At 40.5% G+C, this 20,880-nt stretch overlaps 1 protein-coding gene across 1 annotated transcript in view; it reads right to left on the reverse strand.

The window, feature by feature from the left end:
• LOC115422285 (ATP-binding cassette sub-family D member 1-like) overlaps positions 1–20,880 on the reverse strand; it is a 30,836-nt gene that overhangs the window by 2,359 nt on the left and 7,597 nt on the right. The window contains 12 exon segments of the mRNA XM_030138527.1: positions 6,201–6,288; positions 6,479–6,604; positions 6,684–6,768; positions 8,079–8,224; positions 10,896–11,041; positions 13,235–13,329; positions 13,437–13,623; positions 16,702–16,844; positions 16,935–17,115; positions 18,254–18,444; positions 18,550–18,724; positions 20,661–20,848. Of these exon segments, the coding sequence (XP_029994387.1) occupies positions 6,201–6,288; positions 6,479–6,604; positions 6,684–6,768; positions 8,079–8,224; positions 10,896–11,041; positions 13,235–13,329; positions 13,437–13,623; positions 16,702–16,844; positions 16,935–17,115; positions 18,254–18,444; positions 18,550–18,724; positions 20,661–20,848 (1,751 nt within the window).

Consider the following 20,880-nt stretch of genomic DNA (forward strand, 5'->3'; position numbering starts at 1 on the left):
CTCTCGAATTAATGTACTCGTTCTGCAAAAAAAAAAAAAAACTAAGCTAATTTATTTTACTGCAATGTGTGACATTGAAACACAGCCCTGAACGTACCCGCTCTGACTCTGACAAGCCCACGGTGGGTTTAGATGAGTTCAGGAATATGTGGTTTCCAGTTGGTGAGCTCTGAAATCCTGCAGATTCACAGTAATTTGACAGTGATACGGACCGGTAGAATAACTAATGTGCTCTTCATGTGCACAGAGCATATCGTACTGAGGCTGATATGAAACCAGTCAAACTCATGTTAGTTCAGGTTCCACATTCAGCAGATTTCATCTCCACTGGGTTGGACCAGTAAAATAATAGCATAATAACCTAGAAATCAGGTGTTCCCAAAGGGGGGGTCACGGGTCAACAGCAGGGGGACAAGAGATGATTTTCAGAGACCTCTTGAAATGATCCCTGAGGTGGTTACGATTGATTCAGAACAGTATTGTTGCACTCTGAAGGAAGGATACTGAGAGTTTCAACGTGCACAGGAAGTGCTTTGAGCGAAGGTTTCATTATTTCGGCAAAAACAACAGCTTGACCGTGACAAACATCGTTGGGCCTAGAGGTTTGATTAATGGTGTCACATTAGGGCTGCACAATTTATCGTTAAAAGATTGCGATCTCCATTCACACATGTATGCAATCTCATTTCTAAACACGGACAATTCTTAAAGGTACGAGAGACTTTTGTGACCAATTTTTCATCAAATCTGTCAAACCTCAGTCATATGCTCAGGATCATGAATCTGTAGGTCTTTCTGTGATCACTCACCTGAATCTCTTGCATTACAGTGAACAATTTCAAAGTGCCATCCACCATAAACAAACCATGTGTTTACAAACAGAGCTGGGAGGGAACTTGGGCATCTTCGGAATTTTGTCGCAATGTAGATTATGGGGAACAGAGGTTCGCGTGGCCACCTCGCAGTGGCAGCTGCTAAAGACACGACGTGGAAACGGCAGGAGCTCCCTTCCCTCTATGCATATTCCTCCAGCTGTTTCCGCATTTCAGCCATTTCCGCGTCGTGTTTGTTTCATCCATATAATATCACATGGTTGCGCAGCCGCTGCCGCTGAAGGCAGCTGCGCGAACCTCTGTTTCCCACAAAGCACATTGCGACAAAATTCCAAAGATGCCAGAGTTTCCTCCCGGCTCTGTTTGTAAACACATGGTTTGTTTATGGTGGATGGCACTAAGAAATTGTTCACTGTGATGCAAAGTCTCCCGCACCTTTAAGCATTTTATTTCACGGCTGCATTACAAACAAATGCCCACAGACACACAACCACCACCGCCTCCTCCCTCAACCACTGGTAAAGTGTCTTTACAACATGTGACCCTGCTGCTGTGAATTAGAGCGGAGGAGCATCTGCGCTAAAGACAGTGAAATGGATGAAAACCCCAGTGGGAGTGGGAGAGTCACCCACCTGAACTCGTGCCCAATACAGGTTCACATTCAGCGGAGTTACCGTACTTTCCGGACTATAAGCCGCACCTGACCATAAGCCACACCCACGCTGTCTCCAACGTCTCACCATTGATTCATTGATGCCAAGCTTACGTGCAGCAGCTCTGTTTCCTTCTTCGTCAGCCAGAGCTATCATTAGCCCAGAAAACATAAATTAGCCGCATAATTTTAGAGCCGCGGGTTCACAGTGCGTGGAAAAAAGGAGCGGCTTATAGACTGGAAATAACGGTGATCTCATGTCGCGCTTCTTTTCTGTCGTCCAGATTGAAGCGTCTTTTCACTTTCACTTCTCTGACTTCTGCTGTTCTTCTTCTTCTCACTTTCTTTTCTTTGCCGGTGAGGATAACTCGGCCTTTCACCAAGAATCAAAAGTCTCGCCCTCTCCAAAAATTTCATATTAAAAAAATTCCATTGTGCCGGCTGGGAAGTTTCTTTGCGCTGCAAACTTTCACAGATCAGCTGATGTCGCTTAGCAACTGGGACCATAATTGACTGTTAACCCTTTAAGCACCAAAGTTGTAATACTGCGAGAAGAAACATAACTGAGTGAAACAGACTGCTTCTTGAAATCTTGATATGCAAATTGAATATTTAAAAAAAAAAAAAAAATCCAGCACCTGAAGGGTTAACATCTTCAGTGTAATATTTGCATACGTTCATCCCGTGGACCAGATCGGACCCTTTGGCGTGCTGGTTTTGGTCCGCGGGCCTCATGATTGACACCCCTGTATTAAACACTCTCCCGGGCTGTAAATCCACTTAGATTTGAGTCTCAGCTTTGCTTTTCATCTTGGGAGAATGTTTCTAGTTTTTCTAAAGCTTCAAATCCCCTTTAATGACTGAGTTGAACCCCGGCCCTTCATTCACGGCTCTCAGGATGCGTTTAGTGACACGGCGGTGAACATCCTGCCTCTTCGGAGACAGGAGATAAATCAGCTTCGTGATTCCAGCTGCAGAAGGTCAGCGCTGTTCATTCTGGTAGAAGCAGGTGATTCAAAAAGCTGGTGAGATGATGAAGCCGCTCAACGAGTTCAACACACGGAACTGAACTAAGACTGGAATGAAATACTGAAGCCCATGTGCAGTGGGCTCAGTGGGATTATTAGATTAAGTTTCCTTTCAGTCTGACTTCACACCTGTATCTCATCAGTCTGTCTTTTCTACCTGGAGGATGAACATCTACACACACACACTATATGGACAAAAGTATGTGGACACGTCGAATTCAGGTGTTTCTTTTCTAGCAGGGGTCTGGGATACAAAACAATAATGACTAATGTCAGAATATAGTTTTATATTGAGATAAATGTCATTGCATTGGTTAGTTTGGTTTAAATTGTTACCTTTGCTTCCAAAATGCCTCAAGTCACTTTTCCATTGGACATCTGCGCAAAACTTTACAGACTTTAAATGTCGAAAAAACAGAAGTGCATAATGTCGTTTTTTTCCATTAAATCACAAATGCGATGATGTGTTTATTTATTATCGCGAGATGACACGATAAGTCATTCCATAAACATGTCGACAAACGTAAATATCGTGTTGGGTTTCCTCTGGTTTCCTGTGATTGGGTTTCCTGGTGTGTCCACACATACCGCGCCATGTTTCTTTTAAAACTCTTCTTCTTCGCTTGTTCTAACGTCCATCAACATCCTTTTTTTTTTTTTTTTTTTTTTTTTTTAATAAATGTGACTCTAGTTGCAGAAAAAGGTCTTTACATTGCAGTTTTGCTACGCCCCAAAAACCACCTCTTGCCAGCGCAAAAACTTTTAAACAAAAAACAAGAGTTGGCAAAATTGTTGTTTTTCCATTTGGTAAATTTCTATGCACAAGTTATATTCGCACAATTTGAGGCTCAATAGAAAAGCGACTACAGAGATGGTTTTTACTTTATTTCTCTCAACACTGATCTTGTTCATTTTTTGTCTTTGTGACTATGATTTTAAATGTTCTACCTCTAAATATCTAAAATGTTTTTGTTGCTCTCACTGTAAATAACGATTTTCTCCCACAACTAACCATCTACTTTATTCACATCTCACATTATTTGTCCACATTTGTTCATTTTTACATAATTTTATTTATTTTTTTATTTGGATTTGTTCATCGTTTCAATATTGTGTTCATTCTTGGTTCATATTTGCTCATTTTGTTCATTTTTTTGTTAATAAAATGTTAGTACTTGCATTTCTGACCTTAGAATGGACTGCTTATATTTACATAGACTTATTTTTTTATCCATGACTATGATTTTAAATATTCTACCACTAAACTTCTAAAATATTTTTCATGTTCTGACTAAATAATGATTTTCTACCACAACTAACCATCTACTTTCTTCACATCTCACTTAAACTTTAAGGAAATATTGATGTTTATAAACCATATGGACATAAATATTGGGACACATCATGCTCAGACACATGCTCACACATCAGCTGTAAGGTGTTCTGTTCATGATGATCTGAGATAAAAACATCAATATTTCCTTTAAGTTTAATGGGAGATTTTTCTTCCTCAGTGAGATGTGAAGAAAGTAGGTGGTTTGTTGTGGTAGAAATGTGTGATTTACAGTCATGAAAAATATTTTAGAAATTTAGAGGAACAACATTTAAAGTCGTTCATGGATAAGAAAAACAACTCTGAGGCATTTTGGAAACAAAGATAACATTTTAAACCAAACTAACCAATGCAATGATATTTATCCCAAAATAAACCTATATTTTGACATTGTTTATTGTTGATTATTGTTTTGTATCCCAGACCCCTGTTAGAAAAGAAACACCTGAATTCAATGTGTCCATATACTTTTGTCCAAATAGTGAATTTGTATCTCATCAGTTCATCTTTTCTGTCTGGAGGTTGTACATCTACACACATACCGTTGTGTAAAAAATTATTAGACCATCAAAAACAATGGTTATGCAATCCAGTACTAACTCCTGTGTGTATCATGTGACTAAAACAGACAGAAAAAAAAAACATTGAATTTCCAAAAGCACTGTTTTTGTCAGTACAATGCCATAGATATTTATGTAAGAACTGAAGTGATTTTGGTTATTATAAAAAAAAAAACATGGAAAATGGATAGATATCAGCTCTGAAATTAAATTACTATGAGCTATTTTTGTTGTTATCATTATATTTGTCCAAACAAATGTACCTTTAGTTGTACCAGGCATTAAAACAAACAAGAAATTGAAGAAAAAAAAGGGTAGTCTAAGAATTTTTTCCACGACTGTACATGCTCGTGTTTTCTTCTTTTGTGGTTCACTCAGTATATTTACTACCAGTCAATCCATGAACGTTGCCTCCATCTGACATAATTATACCCAACAATAACTGACGTCGTCGCTTCATGAACCTGTAACCTCTGTCTCCTCCAGTTCTGCTGCAATTACACATATTTTCAGAGTAAACTGCACATCAGCTGCTGGTTGACATGTTTGTTTTGTACGACAGAGTATAAGGGCTGCACTGAGAGGAAAAAAATACACCATAATATGAATAATATAGTTGCGTTACAAATATAAAACAGCATTTCAAGAGATAATTCATCATATTACGAGTATAAAGTTGTAGTTATACAAAAATAAAAGGCCTCAGTTTTGCAAGAATTACGATATAATTTTGCGTGGACAAAAGAAAGAAATGGTTTAATATGAAATAACAAAATAATAAAAACTGTATTTATTAAGGACAAACAGAAGCTGCTGCATTTGGTTCAGTTCAGGAAATCTGGAAAACTAATACTGAACCATTTGGACAGGAAAAATCAAACCTTTTTTTAATCATTATTAAGACTGAAAATATTTTGACTAATACTAAACTATGACACGATGAATAACATTATATGAGTGATAGTATTATCTTATTACAACTTTATTCTAATACAGTAATATGATCTTTTATAAAATATTCTGCTGTTTGCATTATTCTCGTAACATGTTTTTCTCCCCACAAAATACTCTATTTTCTTAAAATATGACTTTATTCTCAATACCATTTGTCTTGAAACACCACAATTTTACTCTCATACATTAATATATAATAATTTCTCAAAATATAAGAACTGTTCTCATAAAAAATTATGTTCGTTCCTTGAAATATTACAACCTTATTCTTGTAACATTATGTTTCAGTCCCCAACATGCTATCATTATAATATTAATTATAACTAATAATAATACTTCCTCAAAATACAAAGACTTTATTCTCATACTTAAGACTTTTTTTTTCTGTTTATTCCAATAATAGTTTGACTTGTTTCTCAAAATGTTACAACTTCACATTGTGGTGTTTCTTTCTAACGTCATGACTTTATTTTTGTATTTTTTTGGTATGTTTTTTTTCCCTCAGTGTTGCCCTTCAGCTCCTCTGTCATTCTGATACAAGACGTTGCAATAGTTCAGATAATTCTGGTGGGATGTGTTGGTCCACGGGCAGAACAACCGCTTGTTCAGTGTGATGTGTTGAAATAAGTTCGTTCTCCTCTGTTACACACACTGCTCGTCTGAGAACATCTACTTTAGGTCAGTCTTCAGTGGAGTCTAGTGTAAAGTTTCAGGTGTTTGAGAACTGTGTTCACACTTGAGCTTTTATGAGCCTGTTTCACATCACATACGTTTCCATGGTAACTGTAATCACTAATCAGCTGAGACCTAAAGAGGTTTGATTTCAACACTGGTACAGACCTGCAGAGACAGACGGGTGGAGGCATCCAGAGGCACGAAACGCCACCCCCCCTCTCCATCGAACTGCAGCAGGTGAGAGTGGTACTTCCTGTGGAGGAGGAAGAGGAGGAGGAGTGAGATGAAGAGCAGTTATTACCATGATTATGAGGGCGTGTCATCTGACAGCAGCTCAGAGCTCTGCTGCCCTCTGCAGGCACTCAGGGGATTACACCTGATCCACCTGTGTGTGTGTGTGTGTGTGTGTGTGTGTGTGTGTGTGTGTAGGTGTGTGTACTAACCATAGTGAGGGTCTGTGTGTGATTGACAGCAGTGCTATCCCAGCATCCTTAGCGGCCTGGAAGATGTTTCCCTCCACGTCGATACTGACTGCACTGGTGCACTCGTCCAGCAGAGCGTACCTGGGACTGGACAACGAACGGAATGAGTGTAAACAAAACAGCCAATCGGAGCGCAGCAGGTCGGGAAAAGTCAGTACAAAGTTACCGATGGTAAAACATGCGAGCCATCCCCATCCTCTGCTTCTCTCCTCCAGACAGAACGTCCTTCCAGTCGCTGACGGCCTCCCAACCTGACAAACAGACAAGTCATGTGTTAGTACATTTACAGCTGCACAATAACTTGACTACTCTTATAAACATATTAACCCTTTAGGCTCCGTTTTTTTCCCAAAAATATACAATTTTTATACTAAAATTTCAAAATGCTGTATCTTGGAAGTGTTTAGAGATAAAGTCATACTGTAAATGAGAAAAATATTGGATACGGCCCAAAGTTTATGATGGGGGTAAATGTACTCATCTAATTTGCATATTGTGAAGTCACAGGGCGGCGGCCATATTGGATTATGAACTTTTAGTAAAATGAATGTTGAACATATTTACATGGAAGTTTTCTTTGTGTTTTTGGTTTTTTGTCATCTTATCCTTAAAATAACTGAACTCAAACATTAGTAGAAAGTAAAATCCAGTAAGTTTTAGTATCTTTTGATCCAAGCAGCAGAGTAGACAAATCTGTCCTTATCTATCCGAACTAAAACTAAATAACTTTACTTACTTTCTAAACCAGTTGTGGACCAGGCCTTTACGCTGGATTTTCTTCTTCACTTTGAATAAAAACATGCCCTGAAATGGTGTTAGGATTGAAGGTGCACATGTCTGCCATCTATTGGTGGGAGGTGCTAACAAGATTTTGTAACTATCTGAAGCTATGGTGTGTCAGTCAGGTATGTTGCTTGTCGGAAATGTTGTGACTTCGGCAGTTAAAGGGTTAATGCGCTGAATTTGTGATGAGGATGAACATGATGATATGACACAAATAAGATATACAAAGCTCATAAGTAAAATATTCAACCAAGGTCCAACACTTAAATAAACTGGGTTGTAATAAAAACAGTCAACTGGGCAGATATTATGTTCTGTTATTACATAATACTTATATTATCGAAATATTGGACCAAAATACACAATGTATTGTAATACACAATATATACAAAAACATACACCAAGATGGAATAAAAGGAGTGACACTCAAACTCTGGAAAATGACGTGAAAATAATAACAAAATATGTTACTTCTGATATTTTATACAAGTAAACAGAGATGAATACTGTGATTATTCCAAATAACTGCAATAAGGTGATGATGTAGATAATAATCTTTATAATAATCTTTATTTATAGAATTCTTCTCAAGGACATCGATCAAATAAAAGATAATAAAACAGACAGTGGGAGAATTAAAATAGTATATTAAATAATAAAATAAAGATAAAACCAGGACACACCCTCCGGTAAAAGTATGTTTTAAACAGAGATGTCAAAGTGGATCTGGATCTGACAGACCTTCATCCAAATCCTCATCCTCCTCATCCTCACTGACCTCCTTCTCTGTCCAGGATGTAGAGCAGGTGAACCGTCCTCAACATCTCCTCCAGGTCTGAATCTGTGAGTCCTCTCTGCTCCATGTCCTCCACAGAGTCCGGGTAGATCACCTGATCCCTCAGGGTCCCCTCGGACATGTAGGGCCTGTAAACACACATGGAGCTGCAGTAAAAACACTGTGTGTGTGGTAGAACCTGCAGTGGAAGAACACCCACTAACAGAATCTGGAAGAGCTGGCGTCGGTCTGGGGTGATCTGGGTTTATTCTCCCTCTAGAGGAAAATTTAGTCCAAAAAAGCACAAATTTGGTGCCTGTGGCGTATTCTAAGTTGCTGCCGCCACTGTTTTCCAAAGTAGCTCATCTAATGAGGATAACTGCAGTAGGTGGAGTTCTTAATGTGTTCTGTCATCAGTTATTCTACAGTTATTATATAACACTGGGGATGAGGTTCCATTGTACAGTCAGCAGAACACAACCTCTAACACAGACACAGTGGAGGTACGGCTGATTACCTCTATGTTATCATAAGCAGACTGTTCTAATGTGGACTACAGAATAAAAAGGATTTGAAAGAGAGGACCGATGACCCTGTACTGGCATGTTCTATCAAGAATCAATACCAGTTGAATGTGTGAGGTTGTCAGGTTCTGTTCTATGTTCCAGTCCTATGGTCTGGATCAATCTCCTAATAGAAGTGGGCAGTACCTTTCACTGGAGGAGAACTCAACTAGTTCAATCAAAGTCCATATATGACTTCTGTCAGTGAACAACAGGAACTATATTGATATCTGAAACTATTTACATGTTATCAACCATCAAAATATGGACCATTAGAATGAAAGGCAAATATTTAATGCTTTGAAAATTCATCAAAAATCAAAATTTCTCAAAACTGTGAATAAACTTTGTAGACATTGTCCCAAGGACAATACATATAAAATCTGAAATGAATCCGACCAGTAGTTTTGGAGAAGAAGCTTGTTAAAATCAAGACACTAGTGACCTTGAGTTTGACCCTTCAAGGTCACTCAAGGGCAAAGGTCATGGACCCAAATGAAAGTCCATATATGACTTCCTATCAGTGCTCAATAGTAACTATATTGATATCTCTAACCATTTCCATACTATAAGCCAGTGAGCTAGAAGGAAATTAACATAATAAAGTAGTTGGACAGACACAGTTCTGACAAAAGACAATGAGATAAAAGCCTTTTTAGAACGCTGAAGTGAACTGACCCGTCTCAGCTCAGGTTGAACGAACTGATGGTGTCGTCTGAGATTCAGGTTGTCAGTGTTTGGTTTTATAATGTGGTGTTGGTTAATGTTTTCTCAGTGTTTGTGAGTCCACTCTTTTTTTCAGTCCCTCTCCAGGTGAAATCCTGTCTCGATAGGTCGTGTTTTCTCTGCTTATTAGAGATGATACTGACTACCTAAACCCTTTATAGGACACTCATAGAAATACCCTGAAGTTCAAAACGTCAGTCTTAGTGTGTTATTGGAGGACATAACAAGACTTTATTACTTTTGTGAAATTAATTCAAAATTTTTTATTGCTATTTAGGAAATCAAGGTCAATGATGTTACTATATTTGGTTCCTTTCCTGTAAGTGGCCAAAAAAATTCCATGAAATACATTTTAACTAAAAAAGTACTCTGAGAGCGCAGACCTCCGCCAAGGCAGAGATCACCACCAAAATTTAATCATTTGTTCCTTGTGCCGGTACCAACATTTACTGGAAATTTCATCAAAATCCGTCCATAACTTTCTGAGTTATCTTGCTAACAGACAAACAAACAAACAAACCCTGATGAAAACATAACCTCGGCCGTTCCTTGGTGGAAGTAAAAATACAAAGAAAACACACCTAAGGTGAAAGGAACATTGTTTTTAGAACATTAGACCAACAAAAGTGCTGATCCAGACCCCTGTCCGCATCCACATGATCCCTTTGAACATCATTCCTTACATTAGTACCATTACTTCATGGTACCTAACAAAGCAGGTCCACTCACTGTTCATGCAGAGGTGGACCTTACAGACACTGGAGACCACATTGGACCTGAGATTGTGGACTCACTGTCCTCACTGGAACTGTTGATGTCACTGTCTTGTGATGTGTGCAGAAATTACCAAAATTATCACTTGCCCAATAAAGGGTTAAGCAGCAAATTAATCTAAGAAGAGACAGGGGACACTCTACCCCTCTGGTTCTTCTATTTATTTGCTCCCACTCTTTTATCAAGTGCGATTGCAGCAATTAAGTCATTATCACAATCCTCATGCATATTTTAAGATGGTACAGATTATAAAAGCCAAAACACCCAGAAGAGCCGCAAGAAGTAGAAAAAGTTGTTTCTATTGGACTGATGGACTGGTTCTAAGACACTGTGGAAAGCTGTTTGTTTGTTCATTTATTTTGAATATTTGCAATACAATCAAACAACAAAAGAATTATATAAAAAACTAAAGTAAACCATTCGAAAAGGAGTGGGATGAAGTTTAACTTTTAATCTCCCGCCCCCTTACTCCATCCTTCACCTACCCTAAACTCCTATGTCAGATTCCGTAAGTAACTCAAAAATCCTCACATATCAGATTACATTCTGACTATGCATGAAACACAAAATTGCTGAATATATCAGGGACAGACTGCCCATTTTGTAGCAGCATTTCACATTAAAATAAACTTTCAGATGTCCTTCCCGTAACAGTAATGATGCGCATATCAAAACAAAAATAAACTCTATTCTACGTGTGTGGACCGTCTCATTGTGAATCCTGTCTGTTTACGTTCTGTACCAGTCGTAGTGTTACCTCTGTGGGATGTAGAACATGTGTTCTGGTTCTGGTCGGTACAGGGTTCCACCATAGACGGGCCACAATCCACTGAGGATCCTGAACAGAGAGCTCTTCCCACAGCCGTTTGGACCGGTGATCAGCACATTCATCCCATCATCCACCTGAAAGACACACCACATATAAGGACTACAATACCCATGATTCTCAGCTGCAGCTTCCAGGGAGAATAAGCCTCAATCTAACAGTGAATCGACTGAAAATGCAAAAAAAAAAAAATAAAATTAAGCAGGTCATAGAGATATTTAAAAAAAAAACAGGATCTGAGACTCAGATTCTAGAGGTTTGTGGGTGAAATGCACCCTGGGAGTTGTGGTTTTTCCATTTATTTGTATCTTCTGGATATCTCCTAAGTTCTTTTGGAGAGTTTTCTTTCTTTGGGGGAATGTTACTGCAGGAACCAGAGGGGGTTAACACATTTTTATCAGTCAGACTCTAATGACACTTAGAAAAAACAGACCAATCACAGACAGTCTGTGAGAAAAGACAGGTCAAAGGTCAAACTCAGACGACAGAGAGGAGTTTCTGTCTGATTTCCTCAATGTCTCTCTTCTTCTTCTGCTTTCTGACTCATTCGTCCGTCTATAATCACACTATTGTGTGTCAGTGCACGAACACACACACACATCCAGGGTTCAGTCGATGCTAATGAGCTGCCGGGTCTCCTCTGACCTTTGAACCCTGTCAGAAATGGAAGGAATGAGAGGAAGAGGAACAGATGGAAAATCCAGACGAAGAACGGGAGATCAAGAGTCAGGGCCACTGCACTGAGCACACTCCAAACAGACGGGGCTTATTATTATCCTCCAACCTGACACGGACATGACAGAACCAATCAGAGACAGGCTGCTGGTCTGTCTAACAGTGACACCGTGTGGTCACATGACTCCACTGCATCACTCAGACTGAAGGCTCTGCTTTTTCCTCTAATTCCTCCACCATCCTCCTGCTTTTGACCTGGAAATCAACCTCAATGTATCATTTTTCACTATTTTTATGATGTAATGTCATCTCTTTTTCTTTAATTTTGCTTTCATTAGGTTTGGATGTTGATCCTACTGACATTGTTTTATATTCTTTTAATTATTTTAAGTACTTATTTCTACATTTGACTGTTAAATTTTTCAGTGTGAGCTCTGTTCACTACTGTTCAATTACCTGGTAACACACTCATTATTGTTATGGTTATTATTATCTTTATGGATGTTTCTTTGGAGATGGACATGGATCAAAGGAGATATGACAAGAGTTTACACAGCTCTATCTTTATCTTTATATTTAGGTTTATGTTTAACAGCATTAAAGGTCATATCTGACATGGATCATAAAACAACGCAATACAGCAAACAAAATACTGGACACAAAGATCAGACTTAAACTGTCGGAAAAAAAACTCTCAGAATAAAACACAGGTAGGATAGTCTGCAGCTGAACTGATACAACAAAAAAACACAAACTGGATGAATAGAAACTCAAGAAAGTATATTTGATTATAAGTCTTTTGTCTCTTTGTTCTGTAGAATGCTTTGTTTTTTGCCTCCATGAACAGAAAATTCAATCAGACACATCCACTATTCTTGTACTCTAATCTGTTGATATAATAGCTAACAGAAACGCCTAAATGTGAATGACCAAAATGAGTTTTGTGACGTTACAGGGACTAAAAATCTACCTTTATTGTTAAGCCAAGCAAATGTTTGCGCCAAACTTAAGGAAAACCCCTCAGAGTGTTCCACATATATTGCATTTTAACCCTTTGGGTTTTTTTTATTTATTGTTTTAACCTCCAGGGGTGTCTGTGCTTCGGTTTATTTACTTTTAGATGCCGGTAAAACTGCAAACAAATGAGATAAAAACCAGAAGCGTTAGTCCTACATATCACGCATTCAACATGTGCATGAACTATTCACTGGTTTTTATGCACAACAGGAAGTGATGTCATTTTATTTGAGGTTTGTAAGGATTTTGTGCGTATTTATTACATTTAGAGTTTTGAGGGTAATAACCATGACATTTCTGTATTTAGGAATAATTTTTTTATGCTTTATTGCACTTTTTTTGCAATTTTTTTAGGTAGTCTGAACTTTTCTAAAATATTATTAAAATCTGGGAGATAAGGGCTGTACTGATGTATAGCAAACTAAAATTCTCCTGAAAATGACAAGACTGATGGATAATTGTTCTCACAGTGATGCACGGATGCATCTAAAAATGAAAATGAGCAAAAAATTTAAATGAAAATGAGTAAAAAATAAAATCTGTCCCAGTGTACTATGTAAACAGAGAAATGCTGTTACCTGGATGTTGAGGCTGGACACCACCACGTCTCCAGTTGGTGTGATGATTGGCAGGTTCTCGCAGCGAATCCCCTTTTCCACACTGATCACCTGACCTGCACACACACACACCCACACACACACACACACACAAATATATTTACATAAAACTATAACCATATGACACAGTTCTTAGTGAGCAGATGTGTGTTAATGTCTGTACCTCTGATCTCCAGACGACCACAGACTCTCTGACCATGTTGAACTACTGCTTCTCCTGCTCCTCCTCTTCCTCCTGCTGACTCCTCCGCCTCTCGGTCTGCAGAACGCCGGTAGATTCCGTCCTTCACGTCTTCAAACACATCCAGCATCTCAGAGACCCGAGAAGTGTAACCTGCCAGCTCTGTTACCTGGAGATGGAGGAGGAGGAGGCAATGACATGAGGAGGAGGAGGAGATGACATGATGATGAGGAGGAGGAGGAGACGACATGAGGAGGAGGAGATGACATGGAGAGGAGGCAACATGAAAAGGAGGAGGAGAGGACATAAAGAGGAGGAGGAGACGACATGAGGAGGAGGAGGAGATGACATGAAGAGGAGGCAACATAAAAAGAAGGAGGAGACAACAACATACAGAGGAGGAGAAGACAACATACAGAGGAGGAGGAGACAACATGAGGAGGAGGAGGAGATGACATGAAGAGGAGGCAACATGAAAAGGAGGAGGAGACGATGACATGAGGAGGAGGAGACGACATACAGAGGAGGAGGAGCAGTCAACATGAGGAGGAGGAGGAGATGACAGGAAGAGGAAGCAACATGAAAAGGAGGAGGAGATGACAACATGAGGAGGAGACAACATGAGGAGGAGGAGGTGATGACATGAAGAGGAGGCAACATGAAAAGGAGGAGGAGACGGTGATGACATGAGGCGGAGGAGGAGACGAAATGAAGTGGAGGAGATGACATGAGGAAGAGGAAACGACATGAAAAGTATGAGATGACATAAAGAGGAGGAGGCGACATGAAGAGGAGGAGATGACATAAAGAGGAGGAGAAGATGACATGAAAAGGAGGAGGTGGCATGAGGAGGAGACGCCATGAAGAGAAGGCGACATGAGGAGGATGAGGAGTCAACATGAGGAGGAGGAGGAGATGACATGAAGAGGAGGCAAAATGAAAAGGAGGAGGAGACGACGACATGAGGAGGAGGAGGCAACACGAGGAGGAGTAGGAGGAGATGACATAAAGAGGAAGAGGAGGAGACAACATGAGGAGGAGGAGGAGTCAACATGAGGAAGAGGAGGAGGCGACATGAGGTGGAGGAGATGACATGAGGAGGAGAACACATAAGGAGGAGGAGGAGATGACATGAAGAGGAGGCAACATGAAAAGGAGGAGGAGATGACGATGACATGAGGAGGAGGCAACATGAGGAGGAAGAGACGAAATGAAGTAGAGGAGGTGACATGAGGAGGAGGAGACGACATGAAGAGTAGGAGACAACATAAAGAAGAGGAGGCGGCATGAAGAGGAGGAGATGACATAAAGGTGGCATGAGGAGGAGATGACATAAAGGTGGCATGAGGAGGAGATGCCATGAAGACATGACATGAGGATGAAGAGTCAACATGAGGAGGAGGAGGTGACATGAGGAGGAGGAGATGATATGAAGAGGAGGCGACATGAGGAGGAGAAGTCAACGTGGAAAGGAGATGACATGAAGAGGAGACAGAAGAGGAGAAGGTGACATGAGGAGGAGGAAGAGACAACATGAGGAGGAGGAGGCGACATGAGGAGGAGGAGATGATATGAAGAGGAGGCGACATGAGGAGGAGAAGTCAATGTGGAAAGGAGACGACATGAAGAGGAGACGACATGAGGAGGAGGCGGAAGAGGAGAAGGTGACATGAGGAGGAGGAAGAGGAGACATGAGGAGGAGACCCAGAGGGCCAAACATTATTATTAGGAGTCGTGGTGGTCTGCAGTGTGCTTGTTATTTCTTTCACCTGTTTGGTGTTTGCATTAAAGTCAGTTACAGGATGATGCAAATTGATGCAATGTTCCATCCAGACCTCATCATCCAGGATGCTGTGTTTTCTTCATGTCTGCCACCATCTGCCTCTGGTTGACTAATGCCCCCCCTCCTCTATCTACAACTTCATTTTTTTGTTTCATCATCATTATTTTTGGACATTTTTTCAGTGTCAGCCCTGATTGGATAAAGAGTATGTCTCATTTTTTAGACTTGGCTGATTTTTATTATTTTCAGTTTCACATAAATAATTTCATTTTATAGTTGGTCAATAAAACTACTTAGGTTTAAGAAAAGATTATGGCTTTTTAATAGAGGTTTAATATTGTGACAGTCTGTTTGAACCAAAACCTCCTCCCTCTGCAGAGTCTGATCCTCCTCATTTGTTCCTGCAGAAAAACATCAAACCCACAAACTGTCCTCAGAGGAGGAAACATGACGCTTATTTATGGATGAACTGGATCAACAGTTCAGCTGTTTTCAACAAAGTAAACTCACACATTATGAAAGAGAAGGAGAAGCAACAGGAGCAGATGGAGGTGGAGAAGGTTAAGGAGGAGGTGATGAAGGAGTTGGAAGTGAAGAGGGTAGAGCAGGAGGTACAGGACATATGGAACAAGTTAAAGTTGGAGGAGGTACAAGTGGAGGTAAAGGAGGAGTCTGAGGTACAGAAGGAGGTACAGGAGGAGGTAAGGGAGGAGTCTGAGATGCAAAAGGAGGTACAGGAGGAGGTAAAGGAGGAGTCTGAGGTACAGGAGGAGGTAAAGGAAGAGTCTGAGGTACAAGAGGAGGTAAAGGAGGAGTTGGAGAGACAGGAGGAGTCGGCGGTAAAGGAGGAGTTGGAGGTACATGAGGAGGTAAAGGAGGAGTGTGAGGTACAAGAGGAGGTACAGGAGGAGGTAAAGGAGGAGTATGAGGTGCAAGAGGAGGTAAAGGAGGAGTATGAGATACAAGACGAGGTAAAAGAGGAGTCTGAGATACAGGAGGAGTCGGAGGTAAAGGAGGAGTTGGAGGTACATGAGGAGGTAAAGGAGGAGTGTGAGGTACAAGAGGAGGTACAGGAGGAGGTAAAGGAGGAGTATGAGGTGCAAGAGGAGGTAAAGGAGGAGTGTGAGATACAAGACGAGGTAAAAGAGGAGTCTGAGATACAGGAGGAGTCGGAGGTAAAGGAGGAGTCTGAGGTACATGAGGAGGTAAAGGAGGAGTCTGAGGTACAGGAGGAGGTAAAGAAGGAGTCTGAGGTACAAGAGGAGGTAAAGGAGGAGTCGGAGATACAGGAGGAGTCGGAGGTAGAGGAGGAGTGGGAGGTACATGAGGGGGTAAAGGAGGAGTCTGAGGTACAGGAGGAGGTAATGGAGAAGGTAAAGGAGGAGTCTGAGGTCCAGGAAGAGGTAAAGGAGGAGGTCAAGTGGAGTTTGAGGTCCAGGAGGAGGTACAGAGGAGCATGTGCACCTCCTTGTAGGAGCTCATGATCCTCTCCACGGCGTCTGCTCCAGCGTTGAGGAGGTTCCTGGCTGTGGTGAAGGCCTGCGTCCTCTCACTCACCAGCTCCTCCTCCTTCATCACCATGGCAGCCTGTTTCACCTCCTCAGAGTCTGACCACACCAACAGGTCAAAGGTCACTCACATGCTTCACTGTGTGTTTGCCGTTTCTGGATCATTCAGGGGTAATATTTTGTTTTTACCATATTTGGAGTATCCTGTGGCGGTGATGATGGGCACGGCGACCATCACCAGGCCGGAGGCGCTCCATACGTACTTCATGAGGAACTGCTCCAGCATCACGTACCAGAGGCGCTTCAGCAGGATCTGATGGATCTGAGACGACAGAGACATGTAGCTCCTCTGTAGCTGGGCCATCTCCACCTACAAAACAAACACACCCACAAATCAATATTTACACCCAACACACTGCCGTCTGACTTATGAAACAAACCCCACTCCACATCAAAGACAGGGCCGTCTCCACCCACAAAACAAACACACCTAAACAAGACAGACGGGATCATCTCCATCTACAAAACAAACCCAATCCACCCCAACCCAGACTTTATTAACAAGGATGCAAGCATTTACATATCAAACACACCCACACCAAAGATTACTATCAGCCTGGCTCTAAGTATTTGCAAATCAAACGTACCCAAATTCTAAATTAGCATCAAGGTCAGGGCCTTTCTTACCTTTGAAACAAACACACTCAACTTCATCATCTTAAACACAATTCAGTGTGTTTACAGCCTTCATCTGTGAAACAAACGCACCCAAACTTGACAGTAATGATCAACAGGACTGTCCACGCCTAAAAAACAAACGCACCTAAAATCAACATTAACACTAGGGGTGTAAGAAAATATCAGTTCTGCAATATATCGCGATATTTCATTTCACAATACTGTAGCGACATTAAAAAGTACTGTATCAATATTTTTAGGTATTTTTTCAAATGCAGATATGGCGGAGGTTCATTTTTTTTGGTTTATATTTTATTTATTATCATTTAACACTATTTCATTAAATAATGGTTATTTGAAGCATCCTAAAAGCACTTTTTACTGTCTGAGAGGCAGATGTTAGTTCTTTTGTTGGGATTGCACAAAAATAATGTTATGATGTTAGTTATGAACTAATAGAATATGAACATTTGAGCAGGATCTTAAACTGTAATGTCTGTAAAACATAATTTAAGTTTTAACAGGAAATTTTGTGATATAAAATTAGATGTGTTTAGTATTTATGCATATTTTGGGTGTAATTCAATTCTTCAAGGAAATAATCATTTTAAAAAAGAAACAAACAAAAAATTGCCTTTTTAACAGTATCATGATATATCGTGATATATCATGATAGCGAGTTATCTTGCTAACAATAAATCAAACAAACACGCACGCAAACACACAAAGCAAAGCGATCACAATACCTCCTGGCGGAGGTAATTAACACAACTGAGGAGGCTGAGCCTTTTCTATGCCGTAACAGATTTTGTCCAGTAGGGGGAGTTCACCTTGTGTCCTCCGTAGAAGGCGATCTCCTCAGAGTTGGCGATGATCCTGGAGTGCATGTACCTCAGGTCTCCTTTGCGCCGCGCCTCCTCGGCCACCAGCTTCCCGAATCGAGGCGAACATGAACGCAGCACTTTGGCGGTGAGCGCCACCACCAGACCAGCAATGACGGAGGGCCAGGTGGTGTTGGCTCCTGCAGGAGGAGGAAGAGGAGGAGGAGGAGGAGGAGGAAGAGGAGGTGATCAGTGGCTAAATCAGAGAAGTGCAGGTCAAAGCTCTCACTCATATGACCTCTGACCTTTGGAATGGGCGGTGCGCAGCAGGGTGTAGCAGGTGACCACCACGTCCAGGATGGGCTTGGTGAGGTTGGAGTAGAGGTGAGCGATGGAGGCGGAGAACATGACGATGTCCTCGGTCAGAGACTGGTCGGGGTTGGACAGACGGCTGTCCATGTTTGTGACGCGGTAGTAAGTCTGCAGAGAAACGACGGGGGTAGAGTCACAAAGAGGCACGGAAAAACTATTAGACCATCAAAAGTCCACAGAAACTATGGCTATGCAATCAAATACGAACTCCTGTGTGTATTAGAGCGGCACAATATATCGTTTGAGCATCGTCATCGCAATGTACATGTGCGCAATAGTCACATCGCAGGTCCTGCAATGTAGGAGGTAAATGAACTCGATGTGTTCTCATCTAAGTTCAACTTGGGTACCTGACACACACTGCACACAGCCATCCACCAATCACAATCGTTCTTAATCAGTTTGCAGGAGCAGACCACACCCCTGCACATGGAGTGAGTCGCTGGTAACAACATCGAAAAATGAGCAACAAACAAGATTAAATCACTGAAAATGAAGACTCTGTGCCAAAAAGAAAAGCAACGTCACTTGTCTGGAATTATTTCAGCTACAAGAAGGATGAAACTGAAACGCCTGTTCTGTGTCGACACAACGAGAGGAAACACAACTAATTTGTTTGACCATTTACATCAGCAACACACAGCTATTATATACTCCTAAGTATTTTTTCATATTGCAATATACTGTATATCGCAAAATTTAAAAAAAATTGCAATGCCAGTTTTTTCCAATATCATGCAGCCCTAGTGTGTATCATGTGACTAAAACGGACAGAAAAGAAAGCATGGAATGCCTAAAAGCACTGTTTTTGTCAGTACAATGCCATAGATATTGATGGAAGAACTGAAGTGATTTTGGTTATTATCAAGAAAACATGGAAAACGGATAGATATCAGCTCTGAAATTAAACTACCATGAGCTATTTTTCTTGTTATCATTATATTTGTTCAAACAAATGTACCTTTAGTTGGACCAGGTATTAAAATGAACAAGAAACTGAAGAAAACAAGGGTGGTCGAATAATTTTTTTCCACGACTGCAAGTCCTAAACCGGGGGAGTGAAACATATGGCCCATGGGCCAAAACTGACCAGCCAATGGGTTCAATCTGGCCCGAGGGAGGAATTTGTGAAAATTTGTGAATGTTTCTGAAGTTTTTGGTCATGTTTTGTTTTGTTTTTGCTTAATTTGATCATATTTGAGATTCTGTTGGGTTTCTGTAAATTGGCTTAGAGTCTGGTTTTGACCAACTCTATATATAAAGTGCCATGAGATAACTTTTTTGTTGTGATCTGGCGCCATATAAATAAAATTTGATTGATTGAGTGATTTGATTGGTTTTCCCCTGTAAGTCGCTCTGGAAAAAAGTGTCTGCCAAATGCATAAATAACATAAACATAAACATATTTGTTGGCTTATGTTATTTCTTGGTTTATTTCTGTTCATTTTGTTCATGTTTCTCAAATTTTTGTTCTTGTTATTCTTTATTTTGTTTATACTGTTGGATGTATAGACTGTTGGATGACTGATGTTGGTTCCTTTAGGTTTATTTTTACTTATTTACTGCTGGCTGTAAAGGAAAATTGCCCCTTGGGAACAATAAAAATACCTTGAACCTTGAATCTTTACTTCGTCTCTCCACAAACTAAACAGTGCCATTGTAAACAGGTCTCATCATGACCACCTCTATTCATAATAAAGAGTTAATACTTTTTGGTTCATTCTAAGAACAACAGTCATTGTTTGACTGTGGAGCTGTTTTGTTAGAAAACAGTGGTGCCTTTTGTTTCCATAACATGTCACCTGGTGCAACCAAGAAGTTACATGACAAAGGAGATAAATCAGGTTACAAATACACAAAGTCTCTATGAGTAATTCAATACTAGTGTCAGTCTGTACAAAGGATAATAACAAATGTACAGAAAATCATCAGACCAGATTTCATTTACTTGTTTTTTTAGGACAGATTTTCCTGTAAAGTGTACAGTACAGATTATAAAGGTGATTATTTGTTATTTCGATAACACCGCCTTGACGTGACCGACCTGGTTGGTGAAGTAAAGCTGGTAGGCATGGTTGACCAATCGGGTCCTGAAGCTGAGGGTCAGCTGACCTTCCAGGAACCTGATGGCGCTGTTGATGAAGGTGGCGGGAACGGCGACCAGCAGCCACTTGGACAACTGCAGCACGAAGGCCTGAGGGTCCTTCTGAACGATGCACTTCACGATCATACCTGCAAACGATCGATACGATTGATTAATGACG

Source organism: Sphaeramia orbicularis, chromosome 7 (assembly GCF_902148855.1).
Source record: "Sphaeramia orbicularis chromosome 7, fSphaOr1.1, whole genome shotgun sequence".
Taxonomy (NCBI): domain Eukaryota; kingdom Metazoa; phylum Chordata; class Actinopteri; order Kurtiformes; family Apogonidae; genus Sphaeramia; species Sphaeramia orbicularis.